Source organism: Bradysia coprophila, unplaced genomic scaffold (genome assembly GCF_014529535.1).
Source record: "Bradysia coprophila strain Holo2 unplaced genomic scaffold, BU_Bcop_v1 contig_494, whole genome shotgun sequence".
In the NCBI taxonomy this organism is placed as follows: domain Eukaryota; kingdom Metazoa; phylum Arthropoda; class Insecta; order Diptera; family Sciaridae; genus Bradysia; species Bradysia coprophila.
The window spans coordinates 20,568-43,240 of NW_023503746.1; the positions used below are offsets into that span (position 1 = coordinate 20,568).

The 22,673-nt window shown below is 37.7% G+C and overlaps 3 protein-coding genes across 3 annotated transcripts; 2 read left to right on the forward strand and 1 right to left on the reverse strand.

Moving 5' to 3' along the window:
* The first annotated feature begins 3,078 nt into the window (after positions 1-3,078).
* Positions 3,079-4,064, forward strand: LOC119082832 (lazarillo protein-like). The gene is made up of 3 exons (XM_037192487.1): positions 3,079-3,510; positions 3,575-3,797; positions 3,868-4,064. The coding sequence occupies exons 1-3, from the start codon at positions 3,147-3,149 to the stop codon at positions 3,974-3,976; spliced, it is 696 nt and encodes a 231-aa protein (XP_037048382.1). The 5' UTR covers positions 3,079-3,146; the 3' UTR covers positions 3,977-4,064.
* A 3,683-nt stretch (positions 4,065-7,747) lies between these two features.
* Positions 7,748-10,898, reverse strand: LOC119082833 (putative alpha-L-fucosidase). The gene is made up of 11 exons (XM_037192488.1): positions 10,225-10,898; positions 9,987-10,164; positions 9,662-9,743; positions 9,302-9,382; positions 9,098-9,234; positions 8,914-9,026; positions 8,643-8,755; positions 8,473-8,586; positions 8,346-8,407; positions 8,001-8,288; positions 7,748-7,945 (listed from the first exon to the last, which is right to left on the reverse strand). Exons 1-11 carry the CDS (start codon positions 10,380-10,382, stop codon positions 7,835-7,837), a joined length of 1,437 nt encoding a protein of 478 aa, XP_037048383.1. The 5' UTR covers positions 10,383-10,898; the 3' UTR covers positions 7,748-7,834.
* A 6,696-nt stretch (positions 10,899-17,594) lies between these two features.
* On the forward strand, positions 17,595-22,604 carry LOC119082854 (cell surface glycoprotein 1-like). The gene is made up of 12 exons (XM_037192518.1): positions 17,595-17,764; positions 17,831-18,175; positions 18,237-18,568; positions 18,665-18,800; positions 18,868-19,251; positions 19,312-19,647; positions 19,709-20,023; positions 20,084-20,398; positions 20,459-20,773; positions 20,834-21,452; positions 21,514-21,739; positions 22,002-22,604. Exons 2-12 carry the CDS (start codon positions 17,935-17,937, stop codon positions 22,536-22,538), a joined length of 3,756 nt encoding a protein of 1,251 aa, XP_037048413.1. The 5' UTR covers positions 17,595-17,764; positions 17,831-17,934; the 3' UTR covers positions 22,539-22,604.
* The last annotated feature ends 69 nt before the right edge of the window (positions 22,605-22,673 follow it).

The window sequence follows — 22,673 nt, forward strand, 5'->3', positions numbered from 1 at the left end:
GAACTTTGGCTACTCCCATACCTTGCCGGTTGGAATATGTCAACACGACATACCTTAAAACAGTTAGCCTGAAGTCTAAGCTTTCCAATGATACCAAATATGCCATGTATGATTCTCAGCAAGAACTGTTTATGATAAGGATTTTGCAACGAGGTCGGGCTACTAGCAAATTTAGGGTCATTGAAAACGAAATTTACAAATATTACATACATGGCATACATGGCATATTTGGTATCATTGGAAAGGTAGGACTTCAGGCTAACTTTTAAAAGGTATGTTGTGTTGAAATATTCCAACCGGCAAGGTATGGGAGTAGGAGTAGCCATAGTTCACCGAGGGTTGCAAAAAAGTGACTTTTCTGAAAATGTACCAAAAGAGACCACTTTCAAAAACAATTTATTGCCATTCAAAAGAGCACGTTAACCTTGTCTAGAAACGCTATTAAAGTGCTGGATCAAGAGCTTCGTCGAGGAGGCATCACCCCTTGAAGAGGTGGAATTTTCGACTTTCAGCTTCTATGGCTCTGCGACCAAATGACCGAGAGCAATAATTTTTACATGGTTGTTCTAAGAATTTGTCCCTCTACCAATTCCAGTTTCAAACACTGGTCCAGCAACTTCCGCGGAGCCAGGCGACGATATTCCTAGTTCTCAGAAACGGCTCAGCGGTTGCGCCTGCAACATGTGCCGTTGGATAGTACACGCCTCCCCTAACTCAGCTATGAAAACAACCGAGATGGAAGTCGACATGTTTATTTAAAGTTCGTTCAGCCCCACCGTGTTTCGTGTGACGTCGATATTGCTTTAAAAAAGAGAGCGACACGGCAACTCTATTACAAAAAAAGTCAGTGTCACATTTGTTAAAATAAGGTGGTATTTTGACTGATCCAAACGAAGTTTGGTTGCTAGAGAGGGTATTGGTGGGCACCCAAAACAGAGGTAAGCAACGTAAAACTCACAAACAGGGTTCCGGCATAACGTTATTTTTAACGTTATTTTTTGTTACGTGGACGTAACGTTACAAAAACGATTCAAATGTAACGTTATTATCGTAACGAAAAATTTAATGGTACATTTGTTACAGTTACACAATCTAAAACGGTTTTTGCTAACGAAATGTTTTTCGGTACATCTCGTAACGTTACAAGAAAACGAAAATTTTTCCGGTACATCTCGTAACGTTACAAGAAAACGAAAATTTTTCCGGTACATCTCGTAACGTTACAAGAAAACGTAACTTTTTCCGGTACATATCGTAACGTTAAAAGAAAACGAAATTCTTTCCGTTACATTCCGTATCGTTACCATGATACGGAATATTTTTCGATAAATGAAATAACGTTAAGACAATTAACTGTTCCAATACAGTATCTTGAAAATTAGAGTAAATTACAGTAATAGCCTGGTCTAAAGGGAGGTTCATACGAATATTTTCTATCGTAAATGTTTAAATGAAGTAATATAATTATAAAACGGAGCATTTATCATGAAATTTTTGTATTTTTATTGTTTACAGCTCCGGAAACCGCAACTTTTTTGACACTAATTTTTTTTTATTTCGTTTCTCTTTGTAACGTTAAGCCATACCGCAAATAAATTCGTTTTACTTCGCAACGTTAAGGCATACCGGAAAAAATTTGGTTTTACTTCGTAACGTTAAGCCACACCGGAAAATATTTCGTTTCTCTTTGTAACGTTACGCTATACCGGAAAAAATTTCGTTTCTCTTTATAACGTTAAACCATACCGAAATAATTTTTCGTTACACCGATTTCGTTATGAACTGTACCGAAAAAGCAAAAGTTCTATTTCGAAACGGTACGAAGTGAAACTTTTATGATAAAGTTTTAACGTTAAGGAACCCTGCTCACAAATGTCTCTTGCGGTGTGTCTCAAAACAGTCTGTGTAGTTTACTGTTTCCCGTCGGAAGACAGGGTACAACAGGCAAATACGCCGACCAAAACTAAAATAAAAAGTTGAAAAGTAGAGTTGTCGTGTGAATTTTGTTGAACCGAGGCGAGGCCGAGGTCAACAAAAAACGAAAACGAGACTTTTCAACTTTTTATCCCGAGTTATGTAATGGAATTTACATGCTACATGCGTCGAAAACAGTACTTTTCATGTGTCAAGCACTACTTTCGACGCTATCAGCATGTAAAATTCATTGCATAAATAACTCGGTATAAAAATGAAAAGTCTCGTTTTCGTGTGTTTATTGACCTCGGCTACGCCTTGGATCAACAAAATTCACATGAATTTTCATCTTTTTATCCCTAGTTTTGTAAAATAATATCACATGCTTTTGAAATCTAAACCAAATTTCTTGTTTTCCTTAGGTGTGTAATAAGCAAGGTAATAAGCCACTTTCGACCCTAGGGAAAACAAAAGCATGTAAAAAATTGTAACTGTCGAAGGATTGCAACTATCTGAACGTTGCAAATCATCGAAGAGCTCTGTAGCTGTTGGCCAGTAACTCTCGATAAAATGGAAATTTTACGAAGGTGGAAACGCCTATTATTGGTAAATTCATAAATATCGAATTTACTGACATTTTACGAAACTCTACTGAATTTACCGGTAAAATTCGATAATCTTTCAGTAAATTTCGGTAAACAAATTTACCAATAATGGGCCCTGAGCGACATAGTCGGTCTTGGCCATCGAAAAGCCGACATACACGTCTGCACGGCTATTAGTATATTCACGGACGGGGTGGCTCATATGTTACGTACTTGCCTTCCACCAAAATGATCTAAGGTCGAATCCAATGTCACACAATTTCACATTGAATTTTTCTAGCGATTATATCGCATTGGTAACGTCCTAAAATTCACTCAATTGAGTGCATATGCACTAGCAACAACGACTTTGAAATATAGTTTCACTAATGACGTCTCGAAGTTATTGGATTTCACATACCAGTTGAAGTACACTTCAATACACATACCCATGAAGATGACCTAAGACGGAGTTTGAATCTAGGTCACTTTCATATATCGCTAGTTTAATTAAAATTAATGCCCAGAAAATAATTATCATGATTAAAATCACTCTGCCAGTAGTGAAATAAATAGGACCGACTCAATTTGACCGATTTAGTTGAGTCTTAGTTATCGTTCGTTACTCTTACTATCAGGAAAATTTAAATGTCGTTTTCGTACTCGGTATTTGTGTGGGCATTTGCTATAGCGATTCTATCAACCGATGCCAATACTATAGAAAAACCGAGAACATCATGTCGCGAACCGGTTATTTTTCAAAATTTTAATTTGACTCGCGTCTTGGGACAGTGGTATATGTACTCTCATCATAATCATCACTTTGAACGTGGATGTGACTGTTTTACATCAGAAGCGGTAGAAACAGAACCGAACATACTGCAATTATCAAATTGTTGCCAATTGTCAACAGTAACCAATGAGACACAAACGTGTAACGTTGGCGTCACTGGTGCGAGACTTCCGAACCCCGAGAAAAAAGAAGCATTTTTCTTGTTCACGAGAGCTGGAGGTAGTTTCGAATCACTTTTTATTTTCTACTGAAAAAACTGAACTGAAATGTATCGTTATAACAGTATCAGTCGAATCACAGCTCTGGATCATCGACACCGATTATGACAACTACTTGATTGTAAATGGATGTGACCACGCAAGTGATGCCGAAGAGCATGAACTTTTCTGGATTTACTCAAGAGATAAAGAAATCGATAGTACGGAGATGAAAATAATTAACGACGTACTGAAGGCCCACAACTTTGAAAGGAGCAAAATCATCAGGCACAGACATGAAGCAGATATGTAAATTATCGACAACATTGCGTCGGATTTGAGTCTGTCGATTAATTATTTTTTTCAATCCAAAATTTAGCTGCAGGTCAAGAAGACCACAAAGGGGAAACGAACATGGTCAGAGCAATGATGGTCAAGGTCATGGCAATAGTAGTGATGATAGCAATGATGATAGTCAAGATAATTGATGTTTGTCACTCAAATACCTTGACTCAATAAATTCTAAAAGTGAACTTTATTCATGTCGTGCCGGGACATACACCAAATAAATCCTAAGACAAAATGTAGAATTTAATTGGTCGTAGCCTTACGAATCGAACAAGACTTCCAGGTATGAAATGGGATCTATTTACAGAACTATTCGGAAACTTTCATGACTGAAAATTGGGGCTGTGCATATATTACGTCACAGTCACACTCAGAATTTTTGTTAAATTTGATTTTCCACTATCGTGTTGCACAGAGTTGAACGACGTTTATTAGATCCTCACGATAAGCCACCACTGGAATAAGTTCGCTTTCCAGGTAAAATAAGGTTTTTGTCGATTACAATTCGAAATAGTATAAGTACAAGATTTCACGTCAATCGTTAAAATATTTAGATCAGCAGACGTTAATCAATCAAAGTTTGAAGCCGAAATAGAGCAGAATTTGGTTTATGCACTAATTAGACTTGGATCGACACTCCAACAATAAAAGGCTATCATATTTGAACTGTAAGCGAAACGTAACTTGATCACTCCAGGAACGTAAGACAACTCGCCGTTTGCTGCTCCTTGCGATCTCTTTATAATATCGCAGAAAGAAACGTAACCAGTTTTGTGGAGCGTTATTAAAACTTCCAATTTCTTCAGCCGGTAGATTTAATTCGGATTTGTTTTCGGAATAATTCAGTAAACAAACACAAATCTTCAAAATGATTCTTAAGGGTCTTGTGAGTTAAGTCGTTAAGTCGGAGCAGCCACGAAATCTAAGCTGTCTGCAGAACAGGTGTCCAAAAGGATGAAAAGCCATGTATGGTTAATGGAAAAGATTATTTTCCACCCGCTGAATATTTGCAGGTCAGCCAAATAATAAATCTTATTTCTGGAATAAAAAAGCAAAATTACGAACCTCGAGAAAATATGCCATCCTGAAGACGATGGCACTGTACTCGAAGTTTTTTTTTGATTTTCAGCTAGATTCAGAATAAGAAGACTTTTGTAGCTGATTTACTGATGATCTTGCTTCATAAATTTTTGAATATTTTTGATTACTTCTCCACTTCTTTAAATTTTAAACTCACAGTAAGTTTTCTTTAGCTAATAATGTCGCAAAAAGTAAAAAATGATGGAAATCCATACACGGAAAAATGATCCGTCTTCAGGGCAGGTTATGGTCATATACGTCGTCAAATAGATTCCCTCTGGGTAAGGGAAGAGTTTTTTAACTCTGTTAAGAGGCACCGGTACTTAGCTAAAATTGTAGCCTACATTTGTTTGCCCCATATTTCATTTTTGATGATATCTTTCCATCAGAATCCTTTTTCAAAAATGTACGACCGTAATTCCGACCACGATGTGTTAGCTTTAAATAAAAATTAGTTTTGGTTGTAGTCGTTTGACCAACTTTGAGAAACGTGAGCAGTTTAACGAAATTTGCAAAAACTGCTCACATTTGTAAGAGCCGGTCAAACTGCTGCAACCGAATGTATTTTCTGTTGAAAGCTACCACATTCGTGATCGGAATTGCGGTCGTACATTTTTCAAAAAGGATTCTGATGGAAAGATATCATCAAAAGTAAACTAAAATCCAGTATTTAAAAATCGCCCAAATGTATGCTTTTCAGTGAAGCACCGATGCCTCTTAAGAGATTTGCTTTTCTAGTAAGCGTTATCCGTGGTTAGTTTAATTTTGTTAGGCATTTCAGGTACAGAAGAAGAAAGAAGTAAAGCATTCTTTGAAGTGATTAAACCCTCAACATTCTTCTGATGAGAATGTTGAGTGAATTTAAAATATTTAGACTGTATGATTTATGATGGGTAGTTGCAGTGCGTTTGGTGGCGTGGCTGTACGATCACTTGCATCGAAATGTTGGAGTGGATTCTGTGTAGATCAATCGTTGCGTCCTTTAACAGGACGTTTGGGATCACTGAAAATATCCCCACCTGAAATGCCTATAAATAAGGAGCTAAATTTAGAGATAAACAAAACAACAAACAGAGCTTTTGCTCTTCCCTACCCACTCATGGTTCACGTTGAGTGAATTTAACGAAGATAACAGAGCTGTTTCGACCTCGGGACTCAGTGGCGGTCTGAGACTAGCGTGATCTAGCCATCATCAGTTGTTTCCACGGATCCCTTCCCAAGACAGCAGTAAAACTTTCAAATGAACTTGTGTTCGAAAGTTTACAATGAAAACACTTTACATCTCTTGATGGAAATTTTGGACATAAACAGAAAGCTACTTTGAAGAATCCCCTAGCGTAGCAAAACACAGCAGTAAAAATTCAGTCAACACTGGAGCAACAAGCAGAAAAACAAATGACCAAAAAATTTTCACGTTTCACTTACAATCACCAAACCTGAACGTCTCCACTTTCTTTCAGGCAGGATAGGATAGGAAAAACATAGTTAAAACCTCAGCTAAATTCTTTTAGACAGGATAGGAAGATATCGTAAAACCAAACGTTATTGACGCAGCACGATTTCGTCACATGATGGAGTTCCATCCAAACGATTGTTTCAGTTAGTGAAACACTGTAGCACCAAATGTGTTTGGAGAAGCGTAGTAATGTAGAAAACAGTCTTCAGATGTCGAGGTAATGTTGAAAATAGTCTTCAGATGTTGAGGTAACGTTGAAAAATCTTTAGATGTTGAGGTAATGGTAAATTGTTAAGACGAATCTAAAATTCATGGCTAAATTGTTGCCTACATTTCGGGGTAAAATTATTATTATTTTGATAATAATTTTGGACTAGCATCCTTTTACGAAAAAGTACGACCATCGTTTGGTGTTAAAATGTGTTAGTTTTCAGCAAAAATTAAAAAGTTTGTGGTGATGTAACCTCAGTTCCAGAAAACTCAAAATTTACCGAAATTTACACATATTTTGAATTTTCTCGGATTTAGGTTACATCACCACAAACATTTTAATTTTTGCTGAAAACTAACACATTTTAACACCAAACGATGGTCGTACTTTTTCGAAAAAGGATGCGAGTCCAAAATTATAATCAAAATAATAATAATTTTGCTCCGAAATGTAGGCAACAATTTAGCTATGTGTAGATTCGTCTTAATGTGGTCTTTAGATATTCGATTAAAGTACTACTTTATTTTTTTCTATTACCCCTGGTAGGTGCTTTGACGTAACCCAAATACGATGAATTTGTGTGCATAGTGTCTACCGCATTCACTTGAAATGTGCCGAATCCTGACATTTTGCTAAACCCTAAATGTCAGTCCTTCCAAGTGAGGACACTAGCCTACATTTAGGAGAAATCAATTAAGCACCTACCTTTCCTTACGAAACATACTTCGAGGCGTGGCTAGGAAGCATACATTTGGGCGTTTTTTAAATCCTGGATTTTAGTTTACTTTTGATGATATCTTTATCAAAACCCAAATACGAGACCAAATACGAAACACGCAAATGTAGGCTACAATTTTAGCTTACCGGTGTCGGTGGTGCAGACTGCACGTATTATTGGCTGGAGAAGGCTGTTAGTGAGGTCTCTAAAACGAACAAATCAAATCAAAACACCTTTGCTTGGGAGTTAGTCAGTAGCCTAACGGACAGTTCTACCATTCCAATCAAGTTTACTGCTCTGTTAAGGATATCAATTTTACCTCCGAAATAACTTTTTGCAATAGTACAAATCGAGTGATTTTGATCATTACTTCCTAAAATTCTATACGAAGTAAAGAAATTTCTGAAGAAATATGCCCTTCTTGTCAGACGAATTAAAACAGAAAGGACGGTAGTCTGCACAAGAAATTTTTATTTGAAAATTATCGATAAAATTTGGTAAAAAGACATTAAGTTATTCCACTTAACCCAATCTCACGGCGCTGGAATGTCTATTTTTAAAGTCCAGGCCAGATTCAAACCTCTTTTGTCCAACTGAGCCTTGTTGGGGAAGGTAATAATCACCGAATTGCTGGTCGTTTCCCACTATAAAAATCGAAGAAATTATCATCTCAACGTTCTTTCAATTAAAAACTCATACCTCCAACGCATGAGGATATCCCAACAAACTAATCACTGTGCTTTCATCTGTACTACCAAACAGCGAAAATAATTCCACATTCTCTGTATCAAATGGATATTCCAACACAATCGCATACACGTTCATCCTCTGAGCCCCTGGTGTGGAGGTTGACGTGTACCAGACATCGGGTGTTCTTGTATCATTTTGATAAATCCAAGGCTGCGACTGGTAGATCGCTTGACCATTCACAGACAGCCATTTTCCCATGTCTCGTAGTCGTTCGGCAAATATTGGTTGAATGATACCCTGTTGTGGGGTATGGTTAATATGGAAACGGTAGTCAAGAATCGTATATTTTATTACCGTCTTGTCCGGTCCAACATTAACGAGAATATTTCCTCCGCAGCTGACTGTTATCACAAGCACTACATGACAAAAAGTGTGATTAGCTCAAGCGACTAGACTAGATTTTATCTATATGGTTTCTTACGATCAATCAACTCTTCGGACGTTAAGAAATCCTCCAATTTTGCATTGTTTCTGTGTCCCCAACTACGCTTATCTAAGGTCATTGCATTCTCCCATTTATGAGGTTGCAAAACACCTGCACATTCAATTAATGTAAAGCTCATTGATAAATCATTTCATTTGTGTATTCACCTGGATTGAAACGATCTTGACAGGTGAAAAAACCGCCATGATTACACAGCGTCTCATGACCCCATCTATCATTGGAAACAACCGTGTCCGCAACTGGACTGTCGTTATACAACCTAAAGAACGTACATAGGTTATTGCTTTTGCTTCGCGAATTATAAAGGTCAGGGTCTATTTGAAAGAATTGAAAGATTCCGAAGATTTTGCTTCATTTTTTAGTTCGCTTTTAGCTGATATCAATCCTCTAAAATAAGCCCTGATGTAGGCCACATACCAAGCAAGAAAATCGGTAGAATTCCAATATTTGTAAGAGGCTTCCCATTCTCCATCCGACCATATCACTTCCGGTTTGTAGGTCATTACCAGCTCTTTTAATTCCGGCAAGATCTTTAATCAAAATTTAGATGAGCTGAGTACGAGTAAATGTCGCCGAACAATCACTTCTCCCGTTCAATTACCTTCTTTTCCACGAATTCATTTTGTGCGAAGTCACTACTTCTGTCGCTAATATACATCGGATTGTACCATTCAAACAAACTATGATATAGACCGAACCTCAAACGATTATCTGCTCGAACAGCTTCAGCAAGCTCGGCTGTAATTTTTTGTTGTTGTTGTTACAATGACATCTCTGACAAAAATTTAATTGCAAATTTACTCACAGATAACATCCCTGTGCAGACCAATATCGACAGAGTTCCAACTGAACGAGTATCGTGAAGGCCACAAGGCATAACCATCGTCTGTAATCAACATTGAACGTAAACAACGTTTACTTTTAATATTTTCTCACACGGCAAGCATACCATCAGCAGCACATCGAGACGATTACTTCTTTTAATTTTGTTTTTTCAACTCATTTGTACAAAATCTTGTACTTCATTAGTGTTAACATTTTCATATTTTGCTAGGTAGGTCGAAATTTGTCATTGCTCTTCGATCAATTTTGTCTTCACTGTCGATGACAGATGGTATGGCCGTATGAAAAAGGTCAAGCACCTAGTGATTGTATGTTTACTTACGATGTTTACTTGTTAGAACGACATATTTGGCTCCACTTTGAGCAAACAATTCCGCCCATTCAGTTGCATTGAAATGTTCACCCTATTCACAATTGAAAACTTTAAATGAATCGATTTGCTTGGCAACAATTTAAAAAATGTAAAATAAGCGAACATGGGGTTACTCTTTATCTGACCGTATCGGTGTTCTCAGTCATTATTGTGTAAGTGTCTGTATACTCACGTTCTACATCATTATATTATAAGGATCACACCCACTTTAACACATAGCAACATCTGCTGAAGACTTAACACAACTGGAAGATTAAAAGGCTTAAAGGCTTACCGTGAAATCCCTAGCGAACTCTTGATAGGTAAAGCCAGGTTTGTAGTTATCCCGCATAAAATCAATGTAACTGGAAGAGTTGATGGTTCTCCAATTCGTCCAGAACCATTCAGATCCGAATGAAGGAACCGCATAAACACCCCAATGAATAAAAATTCCTACCTTCGCCTGGTCGTACCTACATGAACACAACATATTGCTTATAACAGCATTGGGGAAAACGGATTTGTTTATTTACCATTCTGGTAATACTCTGGCGTCCAGACTTTCCCAATTCGGTTCGAATCGTTGTTCCTTCACAAATTTGTGTCTTTCGACAATTTGTTTAGTTGACGTACATTGAATTGACGTCGTAATGAGTAATACAGCAGACACAATTAGATTTATGTTGTTCATGTTGAACTAAATAAACGAAACTGAATCGTGTTTGTGTTTGCTTAATGTTTAGTTTGTACGTTTGCTTTCCTTTTGAGACGATCAACTGGTGTGCAGTGTATATGTGTTATCTTTCAGTTGTCGTTATCGTTCAGTTAATAGAACACGATTTATTATAATTCCATGATCTCTTCATTTATAGCTTTTATTTACCACACTGACTGGACTGTGTTGTCGCGACAAAGTCAATTTAATTGGACAAATAAAGGCAAAGCACAAACACAAAAAAAAAAAAACAATCAAAGCGTAAAACACTGGTGGATTGAATGTATTTTTTGAATGGATTGGGAACGTCTCCTTGCCTTAGCAAGGGAATGAAGATTTTTTTGTAACTTTTTGACCTAAGTTTGATGTTGAACAACATACACAAACAACAAAGGAACAGTCCTACGTCGGCAAAGTGTTTGGCCTAAATATTGGTATTTCAGTACAAACGAAACGAACACCGTGCAATGTTAGACTGATTTGTTACGGAACTGGAGATCGGTTATTTACTACGCAAACTACCGTGCAGTAACGGTATCAAACTTGTTTTAGGTCATATTGTCCGATTCTACTGAGACAATGAAATAGATATGACTAATGAACTTTCTTATAGTTCACTTATTAATAGATTATTGAACCAGTCCACTAAATGCGTTATTAAACGGATGTTTTTATCTACACAAGAATACAATACAAACCAAAATTTTATTCCGAGGGGATGACGAGATTCTGTAAAAATATTCCAATTGTTTTTGAAGTTACAACATTCAACCAAGCCAAGCACTAGATCCCAGAGTTTGAGATGCGAAAAACTCTAGCTGAGTATTCCTTGTTTAAAAAATTGACAGGCGAGTCGTCACGACTTGAACGATTTGACGACGTTTCTGTCCCAATTTTTCTGAATTGCTGGTTTTAGTGAAACAGAGGATTCCGCCGTCTCTAATTGGAAGACTGCAAATTTGCCATTTCTTTTCATTGAACTCTGATGTTTGTTATTGATGATGACACGTTTCTTTGAAATCTCAAATTGAGAAACTATTTCCGGATACATCCACGAACGTCACTAAGTTCGTGCTATGTAATTCAATTTCGACATCCCAAAGCAGTTTTTCAAGAGGAAATATGCTACATGAGATTTTAGAGTTTTGAGTCTTTCAATTGAGCGTTTTAAAACAATAAATTCATACAATGGATATCAATTTTTTTTTTATCAGTCAACAGGTGCGTGTTTGGCCTTCTAATTGAGTGATGTCAAAGTCAGCTTCGGTGCTTGACAGTGCTATGGAAGAATATTTTCCTCATATGCGTTTTCAATCAGAGGAGCGCAAAATATCTCGCATTTTAATAGATTCACTGATAGACCCACTTTTGCACTTTTTTCGATTATGGTTTTGAAGTTTTCAAGTACAAGAGCAGGTTTATCTGACACACTATCTGGGTAAACGGCTGCGAAGTTTATATGAAAAATGCAACTTAACCACAAACTAAATTCTGAATTTTCAATAAAAATATTTTCTTTAAGTTGATTTCTCACACTATCTGTAGTGAGTACGTTTATAAAATTTGGTGTCACCCGTGGTTGTCTTAACCTGTTCTTTCAGAACTTTGAACATCTGGGCCTTTTCCATAGGCCGAATGAAATGTCAAAAATGGCCGAATTTATGACCAATTTGTTGATTGTTTACAAAATATTTGAGTACATTCGATTCAAGGGTTCTGTTCCAATACGTTTGCATCGGTCTCAAAATTAACGTAAAGTGATTTCTTTGCAAGCTACTTTCGTATTATCTGAGATATAAGCGTTGAAAAATTGGTTTCATTTACAGGAACTCCCATTTTTCTCATATTTTTTGGTGGTAACGGACACTCGTTTTCCATTGTCACTTTCAGTCAAGGGAACAAGGGTTGTTAAGGCTTTTAACTTTCTTTAATTTGTAGGTGAAACCTTCTTTATATCAATATCTTGTAAAAAGTTATTACATAACAAGATAGTAACGATTCATTTAGTTTCCTACTATCTTCTTCTGTAATGTCACCATACCGACCTACTACAAGTTAAAAGTATATGTGGGACCAGTTTTCTTTGTTGGTGGTGTACCAGCTGAAATATATAGTATTTGCTTTGCTTTGTCCACAATTAAAGTCTTATCTTTTTACGAAATTTCTTATTGACTCAAGAAATAAGTTTTCTTTGCAAATTTCGAAAGTGTGGTCTGAATAAAGTTTCTAGCAGGCAAACAAAATTAAGATGAGCTCTGCTAATATATGCTGTAAGACCCGTGCGAACCATTGTGTTTTCTGGTTTTCTCATACTAACTGTAGGGATTGTAGCTACGTACACATAGCGATGCAAAGGAAACCTAACCAAAATTTTCTTTGGTTTTTTACTGCAAAACTTGAGAGATGAACACAAGAAAAATTTGAATTAGGGCTCCTTCGCGTCGCTATAATGTAGCTAGAGTAAGTCCTTCACCGAAATTTTATTCGCTGAACATAATTTCTTCATTTTGTTTTCAAAGAGAAAAATTAAAAAATCGTTCGACGCGCTACATCATCCTTCTAACATAGAACATTCGCCACAAAATGCAACAAAAAAGACAGCTGAAACGTTTTTCGTTCGGGTCTAAAAGCGACACATTCAAATCAAGGTTATCAAATACCCGTCAATGAAAGTCAACTCACAATGTCTATTTTATCAACCAGACAAAAAGATAGTACCAAACTCTGCATACCAGTTCTACGTGACGTTATATATGTCTACTGTCTAGATTCGTGTTATTTCTCGTGCTGCTAGTAGGGATCTTTAAAACAAATTATAAACGCTGTGATTCTGACAAAAAAGCGTTGGCATTCACGGTTCAGAAAAACTTTTAGCACCTTCGGAGAGGTAGCGCCATCTGTTACCATTTCTCTGTTCAAAGGTGTTCGACCTGACCAGCAAACTAATGAATTTGTTGATCAAGTGAAAGGGATGAGAAAACACGACCACAGGATCACAGGATCTATGTAAAGAGTTTGCATGATACGATACATCTTACCGGCAAAATTCACAATTTAGTCAGTTACTATGACAGTAGCGATAATTAGAACGTAAATTCTCTGCCGTGACAAAAAACGATTGAGTGATAAATGAAAAACATGTTCTCACAGGTTACATGTATAAATATTTTCGTGATTACTCAAGAAATACATTTTTTCATAAACATGTCCGGATGTCTGCGCAAATGACTTATATAGAGATATAAAATTCGACTCATAAGTACAGCCATTAAAAATCAATTTACCAAAACTTCCAAGAAAACACTCAAGATTGAAGCCTTTCGTAAATTTTTAACTTATGACTTTTAGTAGACTTATAACGGTACAACAGATTGTACTTTCCTATTAAGTCTAATGTTTGTTGGTTGATTTCTCTACAGGAGCACAGACGAAAGATCCTAGTGACTCGAAACTTGGCATACCGACTACTGTGGAAAAGTTCGGACGAACCAATACCCTATCTCGCAACCTAACTATATTTATTAAGATGGTAAAATGCAACGTAGCCTTTGCATTTCACATGTGAAATTGGAATTAGTCAACAGTGCATGACTATCCAAAGAATGAGATGGTATTTTGACAACGTCAAAAAGAGTTGTTTTGCAAGAGAGAGTATTGAAAGAACTAGAGCACGCGAAACTGTTTTCACTTTCATGAGTTATTTAACGCGTAAGTTGTTTTTTGTCTGCGTACATCGTGAAGGGCAATTTATTTTCGACGCGTTTAAATATTTCAACATTATAATAATCCCGAGCAAGCCCGAGGGTGCTCCACTAGTGACTTTTATCGAATTCATATGTAAAACGTATTGCTATAAGTCATTTGTTAAATGAAACTTCTTTCTTATTTTCAAAGAACCAAAACCGCACATTGCAGAAACAGGTATCACTTGACTATGACTAAGTCGATTGAGTCAACAAAAATTCTTTATAAAAGGGCAAATATAAGAATTCAGTTTTGCAAACCAGTGTTGATAATTCAAGTGAACGTTCTTACGTGCTATGTATTCGTACGTGTTATTTTTTGTGCTGCTAGTAACGGCGTTCATAACAAACGGGTGCTGTGATTCGAATACTGAAGCAACGGCAATTGCACTTGAAACATCCGGACAACTACGTGCACCTCCAGCTTTAGTGCAAAAAATTGATGACGAATTAAAAGCAATTCGTACCGCCTATCCACAAGTAAATAACGTCGTTCACATTGCACCGTGGGTCGTAGGTGAATTGATTGCCGAACTTAGCGACGCACAATTCGGACGTATACCTTCGGAGTATGGAGAAGTAACATCCAGGAAATTGTTCGGTGAACAGAAAGTGCTTAAATTTACCGAACAATACAATCCCGTTGTGCTAGCAGATGAATTGATCAAAAAGAAGTTAGTGAATTCCGCTGAGCCCAATGGAGTCATTGGTGGAGGGGATAGCATTCGCTACGATGAACAGACTGGCGTGTATGAATTTACACACGGATGGGGAGATTGTCCGTCTGGCTGCATCAATCATCACAGCTGGAAATTTTCCGTATCACCATCTGGAGTGACGTTGATAAGTGAATCCGGCACACCAACTGTATCAGACGAAGCTTAAAAACGCACCGTAGCAGTCCCATTCTTAATTTTGCGAATTTGTTTTGTTTTACATCTTATTGTATTCTACTATATACGAGCTTCACAGGTTTTTCTTATGTTGTCGTGTTTATCAGAAGATATATAAATTAAAAATCTGATGTTTATTCATGCAAAATAAAGTTTGTTTGAAAAAAAAAATAATCGGCAGTTCCACAGCGAGAATATGATAACATATTTGTTCATGTTCAATGTTATGTACAGTTTAGCTGATAGAAGCTCAGGTATTCCACTCACTCACTCAATTATCTAATTATCAACAAATAAAGAAGTGCTTAAATATTTCCCATTTTTTCTCAAACATTTCTTACTTCTTGGAGATTATGAAAAGCTAGCCTATAAAAAGGCTGTGAGTACGAAGAAACGTGTGCTCACAACCCTCTTTAGAAGCTAGCTTTTCACAGACGTCAAACATAATCTGTAATATTCTCTGATCAAAATTAATTTTAGTAGAGTGAGAAATCTAATACTTCGTTTGTTTTAATATAGATTTTGCTGTAAAGATCGCATTTGGTACATAGTGCCATTCATTTATTTTTGTCGACCAGGATCACAGCGAGAAGATATTTTGACCTGAATGTACCGACTCGCTTGTACATGATATGATGGGGGATCTTAGAAGTTAAGAAAGTTATCAAAGAAAAAGACCCAAATCGACTGTTATAAACTGTTATAAAAATATTTGAATTTTTTCGAACATTTTAAACTGTTTTTCTTGATAACTTGCAGTGTCTCCGCTGACATAAATACATCATTATACAAATGAGTTGGTACCCACGGATAAATATCTTCTAGCCACGACGCTGCGCTGTTAGAAGGTATGTTAGCGTAAATGATATACAAATCGCACGAAAGTCGTCACAGTTTCCTGTTTATTATCTGGTTTTAATAAAGATTATTTCAAGCGAATACACACACAAAAATTGCACAAGGTCAATTTCAGTTGAAGATAAGAATGTCCAATGGTTCGTGCTTTTTCTTGTGCTGCAAAGAATGGTTGCTATTGTCTGTCATTATTGGCACCCAAGCTAATATTATGAGGGTGTTTTATGTTCGAAGAATGGTAAATGGTTCGAGACGAAGTCGTTGGACTCCTGGACTTCTATCTACTATCCAATGTCAAACTTTTTTGGTCGCTGCTGTCCAAACCTTTTTTTCGACCTTTTTTGTGTATGTTCCAAATAAATCGTCTGTTTATTGGCGAAATAATTCAACTTTGAGTTCACAAATAAATATTTTTCAACATGCGACACAGCTCACTTTTACAACTCCACTGTCAAAAATAAAAAGACAACCAGAAAAAAGTTGTTCCACAAAATTGTCAGGGAGACTAACGATTCTATAGAACCATCGATCGTTCGGACCGGATGTGGCTTTTGAATTTTATTTTCATATAAGCTGGATGAAGTTTTCGCAAATTCATTCTTAAAATGTTTTTTGATTGAATTACGCGAGAAAACGTGGATTTTGAATAATGCACTGACAAAAAAACAGCATTATCTGTCACAGGTAATGTGATTTTTATAGGAAAAATTAAATTACCTGGGGACAGAACTGTCAACGTTTTTCTCAGTGTGTTTTCTCCTTATTAAACTTCATAAAAATGTAAGTGGCCAACACATTGAAACGTTAAATTTCCTTTTGATAAAACGAAATCCAAATCGTTTGGACGTTTAATGTTCAATTTGTCATCATACGAACCTAATTTTGTAGACGACAGGAAAATTTCGGGCGACTCATAATTTCACTAACAGCGATAATGTTTGAACGTTACAAGGTGACAGTGTTTCTTTGAATGATAACATGCCCATTTCCAAACTTGCTTCTTTTTTTTGCTAAAAACTGGGTTTTACCGAATTCCCGCAGCTTCCTTATAATTGTTGATGGTTGTAGATGAAACTTATTCTCAAAAATACTATTACACGTTTTGAAAGTGTTATTGATAATTTTTCGGAAGAGCTTAAAATGGTTAAGCAGGTGTTTTTATCGTCCCATTCTCTTTCAAAACACATATTAACACATTGTAATACTAATTTGCACTCGAAGATGGTATATCTTTCATAACTGTATCACTGATATGATGGCCCCATGAAAATGCTTTAAGAATTTGCAAATTTATTAATACCGCGAAATCGATGCATTGTTGTTTAACAGACGCTATTTAACTCAACTAACTGAAAAGTTTTATGACCGTCAAATATAATCAAAAGATAAAGTAAATTTTACGCAGTAACAGTATTGATAAAAATTCTTTTATTAGTAAGGCGTTAATGTCTACTGAAACAGTTTCTCTGTCAACGCGGATTAAAGATTTTTTTAGCCCATGTTGCAGATCGATTTGTGATCTGATAAAGGCAGCAACGATAAAAATTGGCACTGCATTAGGACTTCAGAAACGGAAGACAATTATAAATAACGAAGATATTTCGTAGCAGGTATAAGATAATGCGAGGGTGATGATTGTCTATCAATTTAGCGTTTCGAAGATAAAAAGCTATAAACATCAATGAACAATTTGCGATAAATCAAGTGCCAGTGTTAAAAGACAATTGAACTTCAATTTTGTTCAGTTGCCAAAGAAAGTTCGATTAATTCAGAGAACTCTGAGACCGTACTTCAGTTAAAATGAAAAACTTTATTTACTTTATCGCGGTCTGTTTTTTAAATTCAGCCCAGATCACAACAATATTCGGTTGAATTGAATTCCGCAATAAGTTCATTTTCAGTAATAACAATTAAAAGAATCATTTTTCTTTAGGTGACACCGTGGGTAATACTGTATGTTTGCCCGGTTGGAGTTCATTCTACCAATGTGAGGATGGAATTCCGATACCTTTTCACTGTGCATCTAATGTAAACTTAATGGAATGTGTCAATGCTCACAAGAACGCTTGTCAAATAACAGTAGATCCAACAGATGAGCCTACAACGGAACCAACGCGGATTCCTACAAATGAGCCTACAATTGAGCCCACAAATGAACCCACAGATGAACCTACAGAGGGGCCCACAAATATACCAACAAATGAGCCTACAAATGAACCCACAAATGAACCAACAAATGAACCCACAATGGAACCAACACCATGTCCAAGACCTCCAGGTGAGAATTTAATGTGGATAAAATCTGATTGTATCAATCTGACACATTGCAAAAACAACAGTTGTCTGCTTACCTGGCGACAACCTTCTACCAAATCCTGAAGATTGCAGTTCATTCTTCCAATGTGCGAATGGAGTTCCGATACTATTCCACTGTGCCGGAAATCATCCCGGACAACCTCCACTGGTTTTCAATCCAGACTTAGGGCAATGTGTCGACGCTAACGAATATCCTTGCCGAATAACAGTAGATCCAACAGATGAACCTACAGAAAAACCTACAATTGAGCCTACACAGGAGCCCACAACTCAGCCTACAAATGAATCTTCAATTGAGCCCACAAACGAACCCACAGGTGAGCCTACAAAGGAACCAACAAATGAGCCTACAGAGGAGCCGACAATTGCGCCTACAACTGAGCCTACAACTGAGCCTACAGCTGAGCCTACAACCGAGCCTACAACTGAGCGTACAACTGAGCCTACAACTGAGCCTACAACTGAGCCTACAACTGAACCTACAGAGGAGCCTACAATGGAACCAACAAATGAGCCTACCAACGAACCCACAAAAGAACCAACAAATGAGCCTACAATGGAACCAACACCATCTCCAAGACCTCCAGGTGACAATTTTTAATGGATAAAATCTAATTATATAAATTAGTCTGACATATATTGCAAAAACAACAGTTGTCTGCTCTCCTGGCGACGACCTTCTACCAAATCCGGAAGATTGCAGTTCATTCTACCAATGTGCGAATGGAGTTCCGATACTCTTTCACTGTGCCGCAAATCATCCTGGAGAGCCACCTCTTGTTTTCAATCCTATCCTAAGACAATGTGTCTATGCTAACGAATATCCTTGCCAAATAATAGTAGATCCAACAGGTGTACCTACAGATGAACCTACAGAGGGTCCCACGACTCAGCCTACAAGTGAACCCTCAATTGAGCCCACAAACGAACCAACAAATGAGCCCACAGAGGAGCCCACAAATGAGCCTACAAAAGAACCCACAAATGAACCTACAAAGGAACCAACAAATGAACCAACATCACCTCCAAGACCTCCAGGTGAGTATTTAAAATGGATGAAGTCTGATTGTATAAATCTGACACATTGCAAAACAACAGTTGTCTGCTACCCTGGCGACGACCTTCTACCAAATCCTGAAGATTGCAATTCATTCTACCAATGTGCAAATGGAGTTCCGATACTTATGCACTGTGCCCCAAATCATCCTGGACAACCTTCACTGGTTTTCAATCCAGACTTAAGGCAATGTGTCTATGCTAACGAATATCCTTGCCAAATAACAGTGGATCCAACAGTCGAACCAACAGAGAATCCCACAACTAGGCCAACGGAGGAGCCCACAAATGAGCCTACAAAAGAACCGACAAATGAACCCACAAATGAACCTACAACGGAACCAACTAATGAACCAACATCACCTCCAAGACCTCCAGGTGAGCATTTAAAATGGATAAAGTCTGATTGTATAAATCTGACACATTGCAAAAACAACAGTCGTCTGCTCCCCTGGCGACGACCTTCTACCAAATCCTGAAGATTGCAATTCATTCTATCAATGTGCAAATGGAGTTCCGATACTAATGCATTGTGCCGCAAATCATCCTGGACAACCTCCATTGGTTTTCAACCCAGACTTAAGGCAATGTGTTTATGCTAACGAATATCCTTGCCAAATAACAGTCGATCCAACAGTCGAACCTACAGACAAACCTACAGAAGAACCCACACGTGAGCCTACAAAGGAACCAACAAGTGAACCCACAAATGAACCAACAATGGAACCAACACCATCTCCAAGACCGCCTCCAGGTGAGAATTCAAAGTAGATGAAATCTGATTGTATAAATCTGACACATTGCAAAACAACAGTTGTCTGCTCCCCTGGCGACGACCTTCTACCAAATCCTGAAGATTGCAATTCATTCTACCAATGTGCAAATGGCGTTCCAATACTAATGCACTGTGCCCCAAATCATCCTGGACAACCTGCACTGGTTTTCAACCCAGACTTAAGGCAATGTGTCTATGCTAACGAATATCCTTGCCAAATAACAGTCGATCCAACAGTCGAACCTACAGACAAACCTACAGAAGAACCCACACGTGAGCCTACAAAGGAACCAACAAGTGAACCCACAAATGAACCAACAATGGAACCAACACCATCTCCAAGACCGCCTCCAGGTGAGAATTCAAAGTAGATGAAATCTGATTGTATAAATCTGACACATTGCAAAACAACAGTTGTCTGCTCCCCTGGCGACGACCTTCTACCAAATCCTGAAGATTGCAATTCATTCTACCAATGTGCAAATGGCGTTCCAATACTAATGCACTGTGCCCCAAATCATCCTGGACAACCTGCACTGGTTTTCAACCCAGACTTAAGGCAATGTGTCTATGCTAACGAATATCCTTGCCAAATAACAGTCGATCCAACAGTCGAACCTACAGACAAACCTACAGAAGAACCCACACGTGAGCCTACAAAGGAACCAACAAGTGAACCCACAAATGAACCAACAATGGAACCAACACCATCTCCAAGACCGCCTCCAGGTGAGAATTCAAAGTAGATGAAATCTGATTGTATAAATCTGACACATTGCAAAACAACAGTTGTTTGTTCCCCTGGCGACGACCTTCTACCAAATCCTGAAGATTGCAGTTCATTCTACCAATGTGCAAATGGAGTTCCGATACTAATGCACTGTGCCGCAAATCATCCTGGAGAACCACCACTGAACTTCGATCCAAATTCGAATGTATGCGTTTTTCCTCACCAATATCCATGTCAGTGTCACAAGCAAAAACGCCCAGATGACTGTATCCAGACAAATATTAACTCAACAACAAAGTGTGCGTTCTGTTTCGAATGCGAATTCAACAGGGGTGAACTTCCTGCCTGTAACTCGTATCAAAATTTGCTTGCGGATGGTTGTCGAGACTTTTCTGCTATTGACGTTATTGATGCGACATCCGCCGCAAGCAATTGCGTAGTGATTGATCCAAAAACACCCAGAAATATTTCGGTAACATTCAATATTGACAAGCATCCCTTGGACTTGTACTATCTGATGGACGTGTCAGGGTCCATGCATGACGACAGGGATAATCTTGTTATACTAAGCTCAGGTTTAATCGATACTTTGAGATCTTTAACACCTGACTTTCGCATTGGATATGGCTCATTCATCGATAAGCCACGTTCCCCATTCGGAAATGCAGCCGCGAATGAGTAAGTAAGGAGCAGATTGTTAAGTTACCAGCGCACCAAAGTTTTAGTCTCTCAATTACAGTTACAGCTATCGAAACAACTTGCCGTTAACGAATCAAACTGATGATTTTATGCGAAAAGTAAGTGAAACTACAGTTCCACTGCCCGATCGTTATGATGTTCCTGAGTCACATGCAGACGCGCTAACTCAAGTAGTTGAATGCGAAGAGCATATTGGTTGGAGACAAAATACAAGACGAGTGGTTTTGTTAGCTACTGATGCAACCTTTCATGTCGCAGGTGATGGTGTAAGTATTGTAAATTCGGTTAGAAATGTCGTGACCATCAATAGAGTTAAGAATGAGGGGAACCTTGATTTCACTCACCATATAGAAACTCTAAGTCAAAGCACATCTAATTGAACTATGGACCACTCAGTTCTCAATTAAATGTACTTTGTAACATTTTGTCAGAGAAATGATGCTACCTGTCAATGCTGGAGCGTGAGCTACCATTATCATTTCTCTGCATTTTGTACTTTAAAAATGTCTCCCTCATGTCTACGTCTAGGCTTTAGGCAACATTTACGAGCCGTACATAGATGGATGTTACTTGGACTCAAATGGTTACTACACACAGCAATTATCAATGGATTATCCTTCAGTCCAACAAATCGCCTCAGCCTACTCGAAAGAACAACGCACAACCACTGTTATTTTCGCGACAAATGCCGATACGATTCCCTTTTACGAACAAGTAGCATCGCAATTTAAGTCTGCCTACATTGCCATTCTGAAAAGCGACTCGTCAAACGTTCTGGACATTGTGAAAAGCGAATTTGCAAAAATTCAGTCCCGAATGGAAATTGAAAAGAGTAAAACTGACGAGTACCTTAAATTCCGATACTTTTCCAATTGCGTGCAGGATGGTGGCGAAGTGGAGACGATATTTTGCGAGAATCTGCCTCCATCGGGTAAAGTGACTTTCACAGTGCAAATTGACTTGGAGCAGTGTCCTAAAGATCCGAATGAGAAGGGAACGAACTTTATTATAAATCCAGTCGGATTGCCTGCATTCGTTGCTGTTGAATTGGTTTTTATGTGCTAAAGTAAGGCACTTCGCATTGAATAATACAAAACCCAAGATAATTAAATTGATGCTAAAATTTTGAAACGGAGCCTTTCTGTTTCTTCTCATTTTCGGCAATGACAACAAAAAAAAAGGTCTCTTCTTAAACGTGGT

What these genes read in the sequence shown, in the direction of transcription:
- LOC119082854 (XM_037192518.1), top strand. Translation starts at nt 17,935, where the DNA reads ATGGAATGTGTCAATGCTCACAAGAACGCTTGTCAAATAACAGTAGAT. An exon ending in ACCATGTCCAAGACCTCCAG is followed by an intron (nt 18,176 to 18,236) that starts GTGAGAATTTAA and finishes CAAAAACAACAG; the next exon opens with TTGTCTGCTTACCTGGCGAC. An exon ending in ACCATCTCCAAGACCTCCAG is followed by an intron (nt 18,801 to 18,867) that starts GTGACAATTTTT and finishes CAAAAACAACAG; the next exon opens with TTGTCTGCTCTCCTGGCGAC.
- LOC119082832 (XM_037192487.1), top strand. Translation starts at nt 3,147, where the DNA reads ATGTCGTTTTCGTACTCGGTATTTGTGTGGGCATTTGCTATAGCGATT. An exon ending in CTTGTTCACGAGAGCTGGAG is followed by an intron (nt 3,511 to 3,574) that starts GTAGTTTCGAAT and finishes TCGTTATAACAG; the next exon opens with TATCAGTCGAATCACAGCTC. An exon ending in CACAGACATGAAGCAGATAT is followed by an intron (nt 3,798 to 3,867) that starts GTAAATTATCGA and finishes TCCAAAATTTAG; the next exon opens with CTGCAGGTCAAGAAGACCAC.
- LOC119082833 (XM_037192488.1), bottom strand. Translation starts at nt 10,382, where the DNA reads ATGAACAACATAAATCTAATTGTGTCTGCTGTATTACTCATTACGACG. An exon ending in TCTGCACAGGGATGTTATCT is followed by an intron (nt 9,235 to 9,301) that starts GTGAGTAAATTT and finishes AAAAAATTACAG; the next exon opens with CCGAGCTTGCTGAAGCTGTT. An exon ending in GTCCGAAGAGTTGATTGATC is followed by an intron (nt 8,408 to 8,472) that starts GTAAGAAACCAT and finishes TTTGTCATGTAG; the next exon opens with TGCTTGTGATAACAGTCAGC.